The sequence below is a fragment of the Chrysochloris asiatica genome, unplaced genomic scaffold (assembly GCF_000296735.1).
Source record: "Chrysochloris asiatica unplaced genomic scaffold, ChrAsi1.0 scaffold00161, whole genome shotgun sequence".
NCBI classification, from domain to species: Eukaryota; Metazoa; Chordata; class Mammalia; order Afrosoricida; family Chrysochloridae; genus Chrysochloris; species Chrysochloris asiatica.
Window position 1 is genome coordinate 4464136 of NW_006408679.1, and position 17311 is coordinate 4481446.

The 17311-nt window shown below is 36.1% G+C and overlaps 1 protein-coding gene across 1 annotated transcript in view; it reads right to left on the reverse strand.

Annotated features, from left to right (window-relative positions):
* Positions 1-17311, reverse strand: part of DNAH14 (dynein, axonemal, heavy chain 14) — a 641625-nt gene that overhangs the window by 269764 nt on the left and 354550 nt on the right. The window contains 2 exon segments of the mRNA XM_006871162.1: positions 3044-3208; positions 5140-5337. Of these exon segments, the coding sequence (XP_006871224.1) occupies positions 3044-3208; positions 5140-5337 (363 nt within the window).

The window sequence follows — 17311 nt, forward strand, 5'->3', positions numbered from 1 at the left end:
ATTTTCAATAACCTCATATGCATGTGAAAGCTGGTCAGTAAATAAGGAAGACCACAGAAGAATTGATGCGTTTCAGTTATAGTGTTGGAGGAAAATATTGAAAGTGCCATGGGCTGCCAAAAGAATCAACAGATCTGTGTTGGAAGCCAGAGTGCTCCTTGGCAGCCAGGATGGCCAAACTTCATTTCTCATGCTTTGGAAACAGTGTCAGGAGGGATCAGTCGCTGGAGAAGGATATCATGTTTGGTAAGGTGGAGGGTCAGAGAAAAAGAGGAAGACCCCTAACGAGGTGGATTGGCCAAATGGCAGCATTGATGAACTCAAGCATGGCAACAATAGTGAGGTTGACCCAGGACCGGGCAGTGTTTCGTTCTGCTGTGCATATGGTCGCTATGAGTTGGCACCAACTCGATTGCACCTAACAACAACAACAATATGGAGCTCTGGTAGCATAGTTGTTATGAATTGGGCTGTAAACCTTTAGGTCGGCAGTTTGAAACTACCATCTGTTTCGCAGGAGAAAGATAAGGCTTTCTGCTCCAGTAAAGATTTACAGCCTCAGAAAACCTGTACAGGGTTGTGATGAGTCGGAACCAATTCCACGGCACATATCCATCAACCAACATATTATGTATATATATTTATGTATATATTTATGTATATTAGGATGAATTAGAGCTGAGGACTCAGAGAGAAGCAGAGGTGGACAATATGGTAGAACACCAAAGAAGGTATTAATCAACTACAGCTGAAGGATTGCAGCTATAGATCCTAAACAATTTTGCAAGTCCTGGTGTGATGCTGTAGGATAAGCACTGGACTGTTAACCATAAGGTCTGTGGTTTAAACCCACCAGTCACTCCTTAGAAACCCTATACAAGGTTACTATGAGTTGGAACCAACTTGACGGCACTTAACAACAACAACAAGCCAAATGATAGTTTTTATGAAGTTTGTCTGTAACCCTTTTCCTCATAAGACCTATATGTGCTGCTGTGTTCCTGGGTTCTTGGCAGGACTGACCATGGGGCACAAAATACTTAATTTTTATTTCTATATATTTTAAAATATAAACCCCTTTCTGTAAGTAGCCTCAGTGAGTCAGTGTCCCTTTTAATTCAAAGCATCTAATTTGTCCACAGTGATATCTTCTGAATGTCAAGCAACCTATTTTGCCAAATGAGTGTGCTAAAGTTGAGAGAAGAACTCAAGTAAAATTTTATCTTTTTCCTTCTTTTTGTCTTTAAAAATTTAATAAAAGCAATATTGTTCATTTAAAAACTTACACAATACAGAATTGTTTAAAGTTAAACTGAAAGTACCTCTTTCTGCTTTATCCATCATCAAACTCCTACCTGGGAATATCCAACATAAACAGTTAAAAATGTGCTTTTACTATTTATTGTTATTTTAAAACATGTCATATACTTTTGGAAGTATGGTATACACTATATATGTTGTTGTTTTTAAGTGCTGTTGAGTCAGTTCTAACTCAGAGCAACCATGTACAGGGTTTCCAAGGAGTGGCTGGTGAAAATAAGGAAATAATTAAAATAGATTTTTAGTTGAGATTCTTGATTTAGCTTTATTTCTGAAATGTACTATTCTCCACACTTTAAATAAAAATGTCTGTTTTTCTTTAATATTTACAATATATTAGATAAGCTAACCATGTCACCAATGCATGTGTGGTGGTACTGTTCATATGCCACTGAGTCGATTCTGACTCATAGTGACCCTGTGTAGGGTTTCGGATGTTGTAAATCTTTATAGGAGCAGAAAGTCTCATCTTCCTCCTGGGGAGTGACTGGTAGATTCAAGCCACTGATCTTGTTGTTAGAAGCTCAGCTTGTAATCTACTATGCTACTGGGGCTCCTTAACAATGCACTGTTGTTATTGTTGTTAAGTGCCATCGACTAGGTTCCGACTCATAGTGATCATGCATGGGGTTTCTGAGGCCATAAACTATCAGGAGAACTGTAAGCTTTCTTTCTAATATGACATTAAAAAGATATAACACAATCCAAGTCATTCAAACCATATTGTTCTCTCTCAAATGGGAATTCCATTTGTGGAAGTTTTTACATATTCTTGTGGTATATTACTAAACATCTGTTAAAGAATGGAGGATGGCCCAATTCAATGCTCAAATCGGCAGCCAAAAGAAGTGGCACTCTACCAGTGAACATTTTGATTACCTATTCATGACACACAGAAAGATTAGTTCGTTGGTCTAGTCTACATCTCTCATCAAATCACTTCGTTCACAGTTTTCTCAACTGCTGAGCTCATTCTAAATATTTCCTGTTCCATCTTACTGTACTTATACCCTTCTGATCAATTCTGTTGTTGTTGTTGTTAAGTGCTGTAAATTGGTTCTAACTCTTAGTGACCCTGTATAGGGTTTCCAAAAAGCGACTGGTAGACTCGAACCACTGACCTTGCTGTTAGCAGTACAGTGCGTATCCTACAGTGTCACACCAGGACTCACTCCATCCTGGTCAATTCTAGGGGCATTCAAAGAGATCAAAGAATTGTTTCTTGCCTGAAATCAAAACTAGCTAGGAAGAGATCTTAATATAAAAAATAATCTTGGAAACTAATTTATCATTTCATTGCCTGTTTTTTGTTTGTGAATTTAAAAATTACTGACAGCTGGTCTGGCTCACACCCTTGTTAATCTTTGTGTGTCTGTGTGTAGGGGTGGTGGTTATGTTTTTAGTCTGACAAACTGATTTAAAGAACTAAAGACAGTATATCCAATTGGAAAATCATGTACAGAATTATTAAGGAGCTCTGGTAGCATAGTGGTTATGAATCGGACTGCGAACTGCAAGGTCAGCAGTTTAAAACTACCAGCTATTCTGTGGGAGAAAGATGAGGCTTTCTGCTCCTGTAAAGATTTACAGCCTCGGAAACCCTGCACAGGGTCACTATGAGTCGGAACTGACTCCACGACACATAACCAACCAACCAACCAACTAACCAACCAACCTTTAATTAAACATCAGACTTTAAGAAAAATCAATCTATAAAAAGTACCTTTTGGAAGAATGAAAGCAAAGATTCCCTACTATTATCCGTATAGCCAGCCTCTTCTGCGTGAGATCTAATCCTTTGTGCAATAGAGTCCAGCTCTTCATTTTCAAACAAGTCAGGTATTTTTCCCGATTTGAAAATACAGTTCAAATCTTCCAAAAATGACTCCTTAGGTGAAACATATATTTAATCAGGAGTGAGTACATTTTTCATAACCCTATTCTATACACACCATGCTAAGAAAAAAAAATAGTGATTAAGGAAAAGTGAGACTTTTTTTTTTTAATGCTAACATTCTCTTAATTCAGATCCATTAAAATACATTTTTTTCTCAGTTAAAATAAGTTTAATTCAAACACTAGACAGCATCTATTTAGTATAATAGTATGTCAAATACTGTGTTTAGCATTGGGCCAGAGGTATGGAGAGGTAGGTTACTATAAGGGATGGGGCAGAGAACTTGATTTCAAGCAGTTCATAAAGGCTTCAATACATACAGTCCTTTTGTATTTGTACAAGGATAGTAAACAAACTAGAAATAACATGGCTGAAGGATTATTTTAATTTAACCAAGATCATCTCCATAAAAGGTTCCTGTGTTAATGGGAAATGTAACAAAGGAGAAAGAACAGTGAAATAAACTCTACCAAAGTTATTATAAAAGTATGAGTCTCTTGCTTTGCTTTTGAAAGTAAATACAAATATTCTTTAAAAAAAAAAAAGCAGCAGTAGCCTTCCCTACTCCTCAGACACTCCTAGATTCAGGGTTTTTCAGTCCATGAAGAAAGGCAGAAAGGTGGTGGGTAGTCTCCAGTAGAGGTCAACAGTGGTGACATGGGCTAGCTGACTTCCTGTTTCCTTTATGACCTGATGAATCTGTAGTTACCAAACATTATCATTATATCACACTCTTTTAAATTCACATGGAAAAAACTAATATGACTAGAAGAAACCTGGAAAATATATTCAGTGGTCCTGAAATACTGAGTGATATGGGAGTCAAAGAACCATGGTCAATTCAACTTTGACCTGATCAGTAATGATTTTCTGAAAACTGATTTACTCAGTTAGGCTCTTGGCATGGAAGAAACTGTATCTTCTAAAATCCAGACAAAAATGTGTCCAGCAGAAATAAATTGCAACTTGATCAATAGAGTAGAAATTTTAATTTGGGGAGGGAGAATATAAAGATAAAACAGAAAAAACTGTATGGAATGGAGTACAGCACATATGACTTGAATTTATTCTTAAAATCTGAAAAGGAAAAAAAAATGTAGTTCTAGGGAAAGAGGTTCAGTATTAGGAGACAAAACAGGATGAGCATTAGAAACAAAACTCATACTTCACATGTTTATAAACATTTCTAGATCATGGATAATAATGTTCTCTTAAAATTTTGCCACAAAGAAGTAAATGTAATCTGAGATTATGGTTTTCTTAACTATATTTTGGTTTGTAGGAGGGTATGTTGCTGTTGTTGTTGTTAAGTGCTGTTGAGTCAGTTCTGACTAAAAGCAATCCTGTATAGGGTTTCCAAGGAGCAGCTGGTGGGCTGAACTACCGACCTTATGGTCTCAGTCTGGAGCTGATCCACAATGCCACACCAGTAACATTTATACAAATGAACAGATTTAGTAAAAGTGGTGGGTGCTTAGTATTTTTGATTGTTTGTGAAGAAAGTCTTAAACCTGAATTAGAACAGGAGAAAAACAGAAGGCCCAACACTATGAGAGCACACTGTAGATTACATGGTCAGACAGTGAATACAGATGACAAGTTTTTTCCTTTTAATGCAGATTACAAAACCAGTTTAGATATAAGACTGACTTTAGTTACCTAGATTTATCACTTCTAATTAAGTAGTTGAAATGCTTATATTGGAATGATTATTCAAAACAATCTACAGCATGATTATAAATATACGAACTCTGGGACCAGGACTGGATGAAGACAAAGAATAATACAATAATTGATATACTAGGTTAATAGGACTATCGAGAAATATTCCCTTACAAATTTTCTTTTTATAAAAAATAAATTTATTTTGGGCTATTCAAACATCAGACGTGAGAAAAAAAATAAAGATAAGAAGTGCTTACTTGATCTATGTTTAAATTAGAAACCATCAAAACAGTGGGGCTTCCTTCCAATCCTGTCTGAATGAACACTTTTTTGAAGTCTTCTTTGAATTCTAGGTAGGCATTATTGTGAGATACAGGCACTTGGTAGAGTTTGTGTTCTGTCAAATAACAGGCCAAAGTTGTACAAGTCGCTTTTCCACATCCGTCTATTCCAATCTTTGGGGGCAAAAATAAATAAATAAATAAAAATAAAATAAATCAACAAATGATTTCTATGTGTATTGTGGGAATCATTCTATGTAGAATTTTCTGTTTGTGTTAGAAATCGTAAAAACACTTGGATTATTTTTATAACCATATTGGGAGGTATTTTATACATAATCTAAGTATTTTATCAATTTCATGAGGCATATTCAATAATTTCTTGTTATAGTCCCTTGAAATATATGAGATGATTACATAGGAAAATAACATAATTTAGAAAAAATAACACAGATAGGCCTATAAATTATCATTACGTCACTGTTGATAACTGATTATCTATTTATAAGAAATTAGGCCTCTTCCAATTTATTTAGAACAATAGGAATTTAACAAATGCTCTTTGCCTTTTAAAATCTACTTTGTGAGGTATAATTTATAGACTATATCTGTTTTAAGTGTAAAATTCAATGATTTTTAGAAAATTTACAGAATTATACACCCACCATGATAATACCCCCTAAAAGATCCCTCAGTCCATTTGAAGTCAATTTCCACCTCCATTCCCACCCTCAACCCCAAGGAACCATTAATATGTTTTCTGTCTCTATAAATTTGCTTTTTTGAGACACTTCATATAATTGAAGACTTTTGTATGTGACTTAGCATGATGTTATTGAGGTTCTTTCATGTTGTAGTGTGTATCATCAGTTTGTTTTTATTACCTAATATTAGGCATCCTGGTGTGGTGCTGTGGGTTAATAAATCAGACTACAAAGTCGTTTAAACTGCAAGGTCAGTGGTTCAAGCTCATCAGCTGCTCCTTGGAAACCCTATACAGGGTTGCTATGGGTCAGAATCGACTCAATGGCACTTAACAACAACAATTATTTTATTGCTTGGACATAGCATGTTTTGTCCATTCATTCACTCACTAATGAACATTTGGATTATTTCCACTTTTAGGCTGTTATGAACAATGCTGATATAACTATATCTTTGAGTGAATATTTGTTTTTCTCTTGGGATTATAGGCATGGAATCTCTCAGTTATATGGTAAATCTATATAAGAAATGGCTGAACTGTTTTCCACAGTAGTTGTACCATTCTCCATTTCAGCCAGCAGTGTTTAAGAGTTTCAGTTTCTTACATCATTATCAACAATTGCTATTGATTATGTTTTGTTTCGTTTTTAAATGATACCCACTCAAGTGGGTTTGCATTGTAAGTGCTGTAGAGTTGGTTCTGACTCATAGTGACTCTGTGTAGGGCTTCTGGGGAATGGTTGGTGAGTTTGAACAGATGACCTGTTAACAGTGTAGTGCTTATCCAACAATGCCACATCAGGACTCCAATTGGGTGTGTATGATATCTTATTGTGGTTTTTTACTTGCATTTCTCTAATGACTAATCCTGTTGAACATTTTTTTTCATAGGCTTATTAGCCATTGATGTATTTTCTTTGATAAAACGTTTTGTCTAGCAAAAAAAAAAAAAAGATTATATATTTTAGACTAGTTTTATTAAAATTGTACAAAAAGTACAGAGTTCAAGTTAGCTAGGAGTCACTTATTTGGTTAAACAGTAATCTAGATAAACACTAGTCTAGATACTATTATAAAGAGTTGTTGTTGCTCTTAAGTGCTGTTAAGTTGGTTCTGACTCTTATCAACTCTAAATAGGGTTTCCAAGGAGCAGATGGTGAGTTTGAACCACTGACCTAGTGGTTCAAACCGACTTTAAAATCCAGTGTTTATTCTACAGTGCCACACCAGGACATGTGGATAAGCAGACTACCTACCATGATGTGGGTGGGCCTTGTCCAGTCAGTTGAAGGCTTTAAGAGTAAAAATGGGTTTTCCATAGGGTGTACTCAATCTCTAGATTATAAACAGATATTCCTCCATCACTCTTCACTCTTCCCATTTCCTGACATAGGGATTTTGAGATAAAATACTATAGGAATTTCCAGCGTGTCAACTGACCTTTGGATTTTGAGAAATAAAACTTTAGGAATTCTCAGACAGATTTTTGGGCTTGCTAAAATCCAAAAAACCAAATCAACTGCCATCAAGTTGATTCCAACTTGAGGATGTCATAGTACATCCCCTACAATTGCATGAACCAATTACTTAAAATCTATCTATCTATCTATCTATCTATCTATCTATCTATCTATCTATCTATCTATCTATCTATCTACTATCTCTATCTCTCTCTCTATCAACTATCTATCTATTATCTATCTACTATCTATCTATCTACTACCTATCTATCCATGTATCTATGTATCTATCCATCTACTATCTATCTACTATCTATCTATCTGTCTATCTCTCTATCTACTATCTATCTATCTATCTATCCATCTATCTACTATGTATGTATGTATGTATGTATGTATGTATGTATGTATGTATGTATGTATGTATGTATCTATCTATCTATCATCTATCTATCTATCTATCTATCCAGCTATGTATAGCTATCATCTTTCAATCTTTTGGTAAAATCTTTTGATGCACATAAATTTCTAATTTTTAGTGTGTTCCTATCATCTATTTTGTCTTCTTTTGTTTGTGCAATTTTTGCCATGTTTGACAGTCTATGTGTGCCCTGTTTAGATCCCTTAAATTTGTCACTATTTTTTTCATAGATGACCTTTATATTTCTGGGATTTACATTTAGTCTTTAATGCATATTGAGTTGATTTTTGTATATGGTACGAGATAAAAGTCTTGTTTCATTCTTTTGCATATCTATTTCCAGTTTTTCCAGCAGCACCTGTTGAAGAGACTACCTCCTTCCCATTCAATGTACTTTGGCCCTTTGTCAAAGATCAGTTGGCTGTATGTGGATGGATTAACTTTTGGATTCTCAATTCTGTTCCATTTATCTATGTATCTTTCATTGTACCAGTACCAGGCTGTTTTGACCACTGTAGCCATATAGTAAAATTTGAAATCAGGGAGTGAGAGGCCTCCAACTTTGTTTTTCCTGGCAGTGCTTTGCTTATTTGAGGACTCTTTCCTTTCTATATAAAGTTTTAAATGTTTTTTTCCATATCTCTAAAGAGTGTCATTGGAATCTGGATTAGGATTACATTATATCTGTAGATTGCTTTGGGTAGTATTGACATTTTCCTAATATTAATCCTTCCTATCCAGGAACTGGTTATGAGTCAGGCTGCCAATGTCAAGGTCAGCAATTCGAAACTACCAGCGGTTCTGCAGGAGAAAGATGAGGCGTTCTGCTCCCGTAAAGATTTACAGCCTTGGAAACCCTGTGCAGGATCACTTTGAGTTGGCTGACTCCACAGTACTTAACAACAACAACAACATCCAGGAACATGGTATATTCATCCACTTTTGTAAATCTTTTTTGGTTTCTTGTAGTAGTGTTTTGTAGTTTTCTTTGTATAGATCTTTTATTCCTCTGGTTAGATTTATTCCTAAATATTTCATCCTTTGGGTGACTACTATAAATGGAATTACTTTCCTAATTTTCCTTACAGCACTGTCATTATTAGTATAGAGGAATCCACCTGATTTTTGTATGTCCGTCTTGTACCCTGCCACTTTGCTGAATCATCCAGAGTTCCAGTAGTTTTTTTGCTGAGTCTTTGGGGTTTTGTATGTATAGGATCATATCATTTGCAAATAGAGTTTTACTTCTTCTTTGACAATTTGGATCCCTTTAATTTCCCTATCTTGTCTTATAGCTGTGGCTAAGACTTGCAACACAATATTGAGTAGAAGTGATGATGAAGGGCATGCTTCCTGTTCTCAAAGGGAAAGCTTTCAGTTTCTCCCCATTGACAGTGATGTAGGCTATTGGTTTTGTATGTTGTTGTTGTTGTTAAGTGCCTTTGAGTCGGGTCCGACCCATAGCGACCCTGTACAGGGTTTCCGAGGGTGTAAATCTTTACGGGAGTAGAAAGCCTCATCTTTCTCCCGCGGAGTGGCTGGTAGTTTCGAACCGCTGACCTTAAGGTTCGCAGCCCGATTCGTAACCACTACGCTACCAGAGCTCCTTATATATGCTCTTAATTATGTTGAGGAATTTCCCTTTAATTCCTACTTCGTTGAGCGTTTTTATCAGGAATGGATGTTGGATTTTGTCAAATGCCTTTCCTGCATTAATTGAAATGATCATGTGGTTCTTTTCCTTTTTTATTAAATTTACATGGTGGATTACATTGATTGGTTTTCAGAGAATTCACTGATCACAGACAACAAACTAATGGAGATTACAAAGTAATGTTTTTTGGACATCCTGTATTTTTTTCTAAGGGAAACCAGTGAGAGCCAGAACTTGATGGAACTATTTTGTTTTTCAAAAAAATCTTGTTTTTCCAGGTAAGTTTTCTGTGTTTGACAGGGTGCAATTTTACCACTCTTCTATTGCTCATTTTAGTGGAAAACATTTGAGTTTTCTTTCTCTGAAAGACTTCTGTTCAACTATCACATCCTTTACTGTATTGTACTTAATTTCATGGGAGTGATTTTTTACTTTTTCACTATGTTCTTTAAATTGGGCCCTCTTCTCTTCATTTCCTGCATGTCTCACATTTTTTTAGCTGAATCAAGCACATTTGAGTACTTTGCTGTGGCAATTCTGTGTTTCAGATTCTTATTCTTTCTCCTCAATATTTTTTTATTTGTATTTATTTACTTCCTACTCACTCTAATGGACTTCTGGTATGGTGCTATTGAATAAGCACTGGACTGTAAACCACAAGGTCTGTGGTTCAAACCCATCAGGTGCTCCTCAGAAACCCTATACAGGATCTAAGAAATCCCTAAACTCCCCAAAAGATGTTCTAACCTTCTAACACTTTCAAAAGTGCTTTGTCAGAATTACTATGTAGCCATGGGGGAAGGTAGGAACTCTGTTTTGTTTGGTATCTGGGGATGCTTGTTGTTGTTCAATGCCATTGAGGTAGTTTAGATCATAATGACCCTGTATAGGGTTTCTGAGGAGCAATCAACCTTGCAATTCAAACTGACTTTGTGGTCCTGTGCTTATCCTACAGTGCCACACCAGGACTCCTGGGGACACTTGTAACCCTCCAATCTGATTTTAAAGGCCTTAGGTCAATCCTCTATCATTGTAATGTGGTATATGCACTTTTTCTCTTCCTCTCCCCTTTACTCTGAAAGTAAGAAACCCTGGTGGTGCAGCGATTAAAATGCCTGACTGCTATCAGAAGGTTGGCAGTTCAAACCCATGAGCCACTCCAAGATATGACAATCTGCTTCTGCAAAAATTATAGCCTTTAAAACCCTATTGTTATTGTTATGCATGGTCCAGTTGGCTCTGAATCATAGCAACCCATATAGGTTTATCAAGGAGAGGCTGGTGGGTTTAAGCCACCAAATTTGAGGTTATTATTCTTGTGCTGATCCTACAGCACCACATCTGGGCTCCCTATATGGCAGTTCTATATTGTCCTATTGGGTTGCTATGAGTTGGAATCAACTTGACGACAATTGGCTTCTTTGAAAGCTTCACGTCTCTGGATGCAGGGGTGGTGTAATTTTTTTCCTGTTTGAAATCTGAGTCTTCTCTGCTCTTCTGAATCATCAGTGAAATATATGTTTTATTACCTTTTTCTTGTTCCTGGGGAGCAGAACCCTCTTATTGTATTTGTGTTTACTGTCAACCTATTATCATGAGATATCACCTCCAGTCAGTAGTTCTCACTTCACTGCTTTGGGGACTGGGCTGACAACTTTTCTGGGTAATAGGGAATAAAAGCTTCTTACCTTCTCTGTTGTTGTAATTTCTCTTTTGGCTTATGGCTACTTCTAATTTTGGGGTTGATTTCTATAGTTCTATATTCACAATTATAAGCATCTCTGATAGTGTAGTGGGTTATGAGTTGGGCTTCTAGCGGCAAGGTCAGCAGTTAGAATCTACCAACTGCTCTGCAGGACTATGATGAGGCTTTCTGTTCTTGTAAAACTTTACAGCCTCCACAGTACAACCATGACCACCATACTTAGAATTCTGTCTCCTTGTTGGTGCTATTTTGTTGTTTATTTCCTGTAAATGTTGGTAGGGGCAGGAATGATTTGAGACAAGCTTCTACTCATCTCACCATCTTTTCTCTTTGTGTGTATATTTTTAGATATTTTCTTTGTGGTTGTCATGAGGATTATATCTAAAAGCTTAAAGTTATAACAACTTTGCTTAAGTTGATACTAACTTAACTTGAATAATATACAAAAACTCTATTTCTATACCACTCCCCACCTTGTGTTGTGGTTATCACTAATTACATCTTTCTAGATCACATGCCTGATTAAATTTATAATTATTTTATCCACTTGCTATTATAAAACATGTAGGACATAACAAGTAGAATTACCAACTAACTGATCCTTATATTTGCTCATAAAATTACCTTTACTGGAGATCTATTTTTTTGTTGTTAAATATGTACAACTTCAGTTACTGTCTAAAGTCCTTTTATTAATTGCAAGAACTCCCTTTAGAATTTCTGGTTGTGATTAAGCTACCTTTTCTTTATCAGGAAATGTATTAATTTCATCCTTGGTTTTGAAGGACAATTTGTCAGATATAGAATTCTTAAGTATTTTATTCTTTTGGCACTGTTGTGATTGGAATTTTTCTTAATTTGTTTTTCAGATTGTTCAATTGTTACTGTTGTTGTTTTTACATGCCAGTGAGTAGGTTCTGACTCATAGCAACCCTATGAAAGATTTCCAAGGAGCAGCTGGTGAGTTTGAACTGCTGACGTAAAATTGATATGTTATATATTGGTCTTATATCCTGCACACTTGCTGACCTTGTTCATTAATTCTTGTTATGTTTTAAAGGATTATTTAGAAGTTTTTACTAACATGATCATGAAAACTATGAATACTGACAGTTTTGCTTCATTTTTATTCCAATATAGATGCATTTTCTACTTACTTACTTTTTTTTTGCCTGATTGCATTGGTTAGAACTTCCAGTAGAGGAAATACTTTCTTTCCCCCAATATCAGGAAAAAAGTGTTAAGTGTTTTACCAGTAACAATGCTGTTAGCTGTATGTTTTTCATAGTATCTTTGGTTATTTTGATGAAGTTCCCTTTGGTTCTTTTTTGCACTGAATGGCATTGGATTTTTTCAAGTACTTTTTAATGTAACTCTTGAGATGATCATATAGTTGTTGCCCTTAATTCTATTAATATAGTAATTAGTTGGTTTTTGGATGTTGAACTAAATACGCATTATACATTAGGATTTTTTCATCTCTGTTCATAAAAATTATAATGGTATGTTGTTTTCTTGTGATATCTTTGGTTTGTGTATCAACATAATACTGACTTCATAGAATGAGTTGGAAACCATTCTTTCCTTTTCTTCTTTCTTGAGAACATTGTGAAGAAAGGGTATTAATTTTTTCTTAAATGTTTGGTAGAATTCTCCATACATACATTTTAGACTGGTTATTTCTTTGTAGGAAGCTTAAGAATTATTAATTCAATCTATAGATTTGTTCAGTCAGGAGATCAGACGACGTATTGCAATGGGCAAATCTGCTGCACAGGGACTTTTTAAAGTATTGAAGAGCAGAGATGTCAGCTTGAGGACTAAGGTGCGCCTGACCTAAGCCATGGTATTTTCAATAACCTCATATGGATGAGAAAGCTGGGCAGTGAATAAGGAAGATCGTAGAAGAATTGATGCCTTTGAGTTGTGGTGTTGGAGGAGAATACTGAAAGTGCCATGGACTGCCAAAAGAACCAATAGATCTGTTTCGGAAGAAGTGCAACCAGAGTGCTCCTTGGAGGCCAAGATGGCTAAGCTTCGTCTCTCATACTTTGTACACATTGTCCGGAGAGAACAGTCACTGGAGAAGGATGTCATGCTGGGTAAGGTGGAGGGTCAGAGAAAAACAGGAAGACCCCCAGCGAGATGGATCAGCTAGGTGACATCATTGATGGCGTCAAGTGTGGTGGCGGTAGTGAGGTTGGCCTAGGATTGGACATTGTTTCGTTCTGCTGTGCATGGGGTCTCTATGAGTCGGTTTCGACTCGATGGTACCTGACAACAACGTATATTTGTTATTTTTGTTGTTAAGTGCCATCAAGCCGGAACTGCCAACCTTGTGGTTAGCAGTTCATTGCTGGTCCTATAACACCACACTAGCAGTTATAAATCTATTCATATTTGTTTAGTTTTCAGTTTCAGTAATTTGTGTCTAGAAATTTCTAGGAACGTGTCTGTCCATCTCATTTATCTGATTTGTTGGAATACCATTGTTCATGCTGTTGCTGTTGGGTGCTCTTGAGTCAGTTCTGATTCATTCTGACACTGCAGAGGGTTTCTGAGAAGGGTACTGGTGGGTTTGAGCTGCTGACCATGTGGTTAAAAGTCCAGTGCTTATCCTACAGTGCCACACCAAGACTCCATCATTGTTCATAGTATTTCCTTATATTCCCTTTACTTCTGTTGATAGTGATGTCCTCTCTTTAATTCTTTATTTTAATAATTTGAGTCTCTCTCTCACTTTCAAGCTAGCTAAAGATTGTCAACTTTGTTGATCTTTATAAATAACCAGATTTGGGATGTTCTATATTGTTCTGCTATTCTCAATTTTCTTCTCTGTTGTTGTTGTTAGGTGCCATAGAGTAGGTACCAACTCATAGTGACCCTATGTACAACAGAACAAAACACTCCCTAATCCTGGGTCAACCTCACATTGTTGCTATGTTTGAATCCATTGATGCTGCTACTGTGCCAATCCATCTAGTTGGGGGTCTTCTCTTTTTATCTGAACTACCACTTTACCAAACATGATATCCTTCTCCAGTGACTTGCCCCTTCTGACAATATGTCCAAAGTATGAAAGACGAAGTCTGGCCATCCTGGCTTCCCAGGAGGACTCTGGCTGTACTTCATCCAACATAGAAGATCAGTTTGTTCTTTTGGCAGTTCAATATTCTTCTTCAACACCATAACTCAAATGCACCATTTCTTCTATGGTCTTCCTTATTCACTATTGAACTTTTCTGCATGCATATGAAGTTATTGAAAATACCATGGCCTGGGCCAGGCACACCTTAGTCCTCAAACTGACAGCTTTGCTCTTCAACACTTTAAAGAGGTCTTGTGCAGCGGATTTGTCTAATGCAATGTATTGTTTGATTTCCTGACTGCTGCTTCCATGAGTGTTGATGGTTGATCCAAGCAAAATGAAGTCATTGACAACTTCGGTCCTTTCTCCATTTATATGGATGTTACTTATTGGTCCAGTGGTGAGGATTTTTGTTTTCTTTGCATTAAGATGCAACACATACTGAAGGCTGTGGTCTTTGATCTTCATCAATAAGTATTTTTAATCCTCTTGACTTTCTGCAAGCAAGGTTGTATCATCTGCATATCACAGATTATTAATGACCCTTCCTCCAATTCTGATGCCACACTTTTCTTCTTATAATCCAGCTTGTATGATTATTTTTTCAGCATACACATTGAATAAGTATGCTGAAAGAATACAACCCTTGCACACACCTCTCCTAATTGTATACCATTTGGTGTTCCCTTGTTCTGTACAAATGACTGCCTCTTGGTCTATGTACAGATTCCTCATGAGCACAATTAAGTGTTCCAGAATTATCATGCTTTGTAATGTTGTCCATAGCTTATCATGATATATACAATTGAAAGCCTTTGTGTAGTCAATAAAGTATAAGTAAACACCTTTCTGGTATTCCCTGCTTTCAGCCAAGATCCACTGGATGCAGCAATGATATTCCTTGTTTCACATCCCCTTCTGAAACCCGCTTGAACCTCTGGAAGGTCTCTGTCAATGTATGCTTGCAGCTGTTTCTGTATTACCTTTAGTAAAACTTTACTTGCATGAGATAGCAATGATACTGTCTGATGAGTTCCACATTCTGTTGGGTCACCTCTCTTTGGAATGGGCACAAATATGGATCTCTTCCAGTCAGTTGGTCAGGTAGTTGTCTTCCAAATTTCTTGGCAGAGATGAGTGAGTGCCTCAAGTGCACTGAGTCTTTTCTTTCGCTTTCACTAGCTAAAGATTGTCAATTTTGCCTCTAGTGTACTTACTCATCTATGCCAATAACAATCTTTATTTTTTCCTTTCTCCAGCTGTTTTGAGTTTAGCTTGATTTCCTTTTTGCAGTTTCCTAAGGTGGAAAGTCCTGGTGCGGCACTGTGCGTTAATGCACTGGACTGTAAGGATGGTTTGAACTGCAAAGTTGGTGGTTCAAACTCACCAGCTGCTTCTCAGAAACCCTATACAGGGTCACTATGAGTCAGAACTGACTCAATGGCAGTTAATAACAATAAGAACAAAAAAAGATGGAAAGTTAGGTTATTGATTTGAAAATTTTTCTTCTTCTTAAATATAGATATTTGTAGCTATAAAATTTCCTTTAAACACTACTTTAGGTATGTTGCTTTAGTGTTCATTCGTCTCAAAGCATTTTATAATTTCTCTTGAAAATTCTTTCAATTCATTGACTTTTTAGGAGTGTACTGTAAAATTTCCACATACTTGTGAATTTCTCTGATTTCCTTCTGTTATTGATTCCAATAACTTAAATTGTTTTATCATCTAGTATATGATCTATCCTAGAAAACGTTTCCTGTGTGTTTCAGAAAAATGTGTATTCTCGAGTTCTGAATAGAGTGTTCTATAGATGTAATGGTTTTGTGTCAACTTAACTAGGCCAGGATTTCCAGAGGTTTAGCAGTTGAGATGTGTTTATTTCCATTGTGATGAATCTTAATACAAGCATAGTTAGCCCTATGAGCAGCCAATCAATTCAAGGGATGCTTCCTTGGGGGTGTGGCCTGTTCCCAATATAATGAACATACAGGAAGGACTCTATCTCTCTTCCATTGGGGAACTGGGGCTCTCTCTATATATGTTTAACTGGTTTTGTTTTTCTAGAAAACCCAGCCTAAGTCAGATGTCAATTAGGTCAAGTTGTTTGTGTTGTTCAAGTCTGTAAATCTGTATCCTTACTGATTTATGTCTTGCTGCTCTATCAGTAATTGAGAATGGAGGTATTTAAGTCTCTAACTATTACTGTTAAATTGTTTATTTCTTCAGTTCTGTTAGACTGCCTTAATATATTTTGTGCCTTTGTTGCTAGCTGTGTTAATATTTAGAACTATTATACTTTCCTTATGATTGATCTTTTAATCATTATAACATGTATTTCTTTGTCTCAGAACAGTTATTTTTGCCTTAAAGTCTATTTTATCTTGCATTAGTTGCCCATTCCAACTTTTTTATGGTAATTGTTTGTGTAGTTTATCATATTTTATCCTTTTATTTTTCAGCCTTTTTGTGTCTGTGAATCATAAGTGTAACATTAGTTGACAACAAATACCTGATTTTTTTCTTTTATTAAAAAATCCAGTCTAAAAATCTCTGCCTTTTTATTGGGGTACCGAATATACTTACATTTAGTGTTATTATTAGCATGACTTAATTTATATTTTTCATTTTATTTGTTTTCTATATCTCATAGTTATCTATATCTATGTGTCACATGGAGTTTTGGTGTGGTGCTGTAGAATAAGCACTATACAGTGAACTACAAGTTTGGCAATTCAAAGCCACCACTATTCTTCAGAAACACTATACAGGAATGCTGTAATTTGGAACTGACTTAACTGCACTTGATGACAACAACAACAGCAGCAACAATTTATATCTCATATTTAACTCTTTTCTGTATGTATCTTCTACCACTCATCTGTCAGTTTGTCATAGTGTGGTAACTTTTGTGCTGCTATGATGCTGGAAGCTATTCCATTGGTGAATAATGAAATCTGCAAGACCTGGAGTTAGGAAACCAAAATGGAAGAATACACTCAGAATTTCTCAACCTGAAAGAACTGAGAAAAAAAATTCAAGCCTTGGTTTCCAATATTGAAGTACCCTATGGGTAAAAATAGGAGTCTTGGTGTGGCACTGTGGGTTAATACGC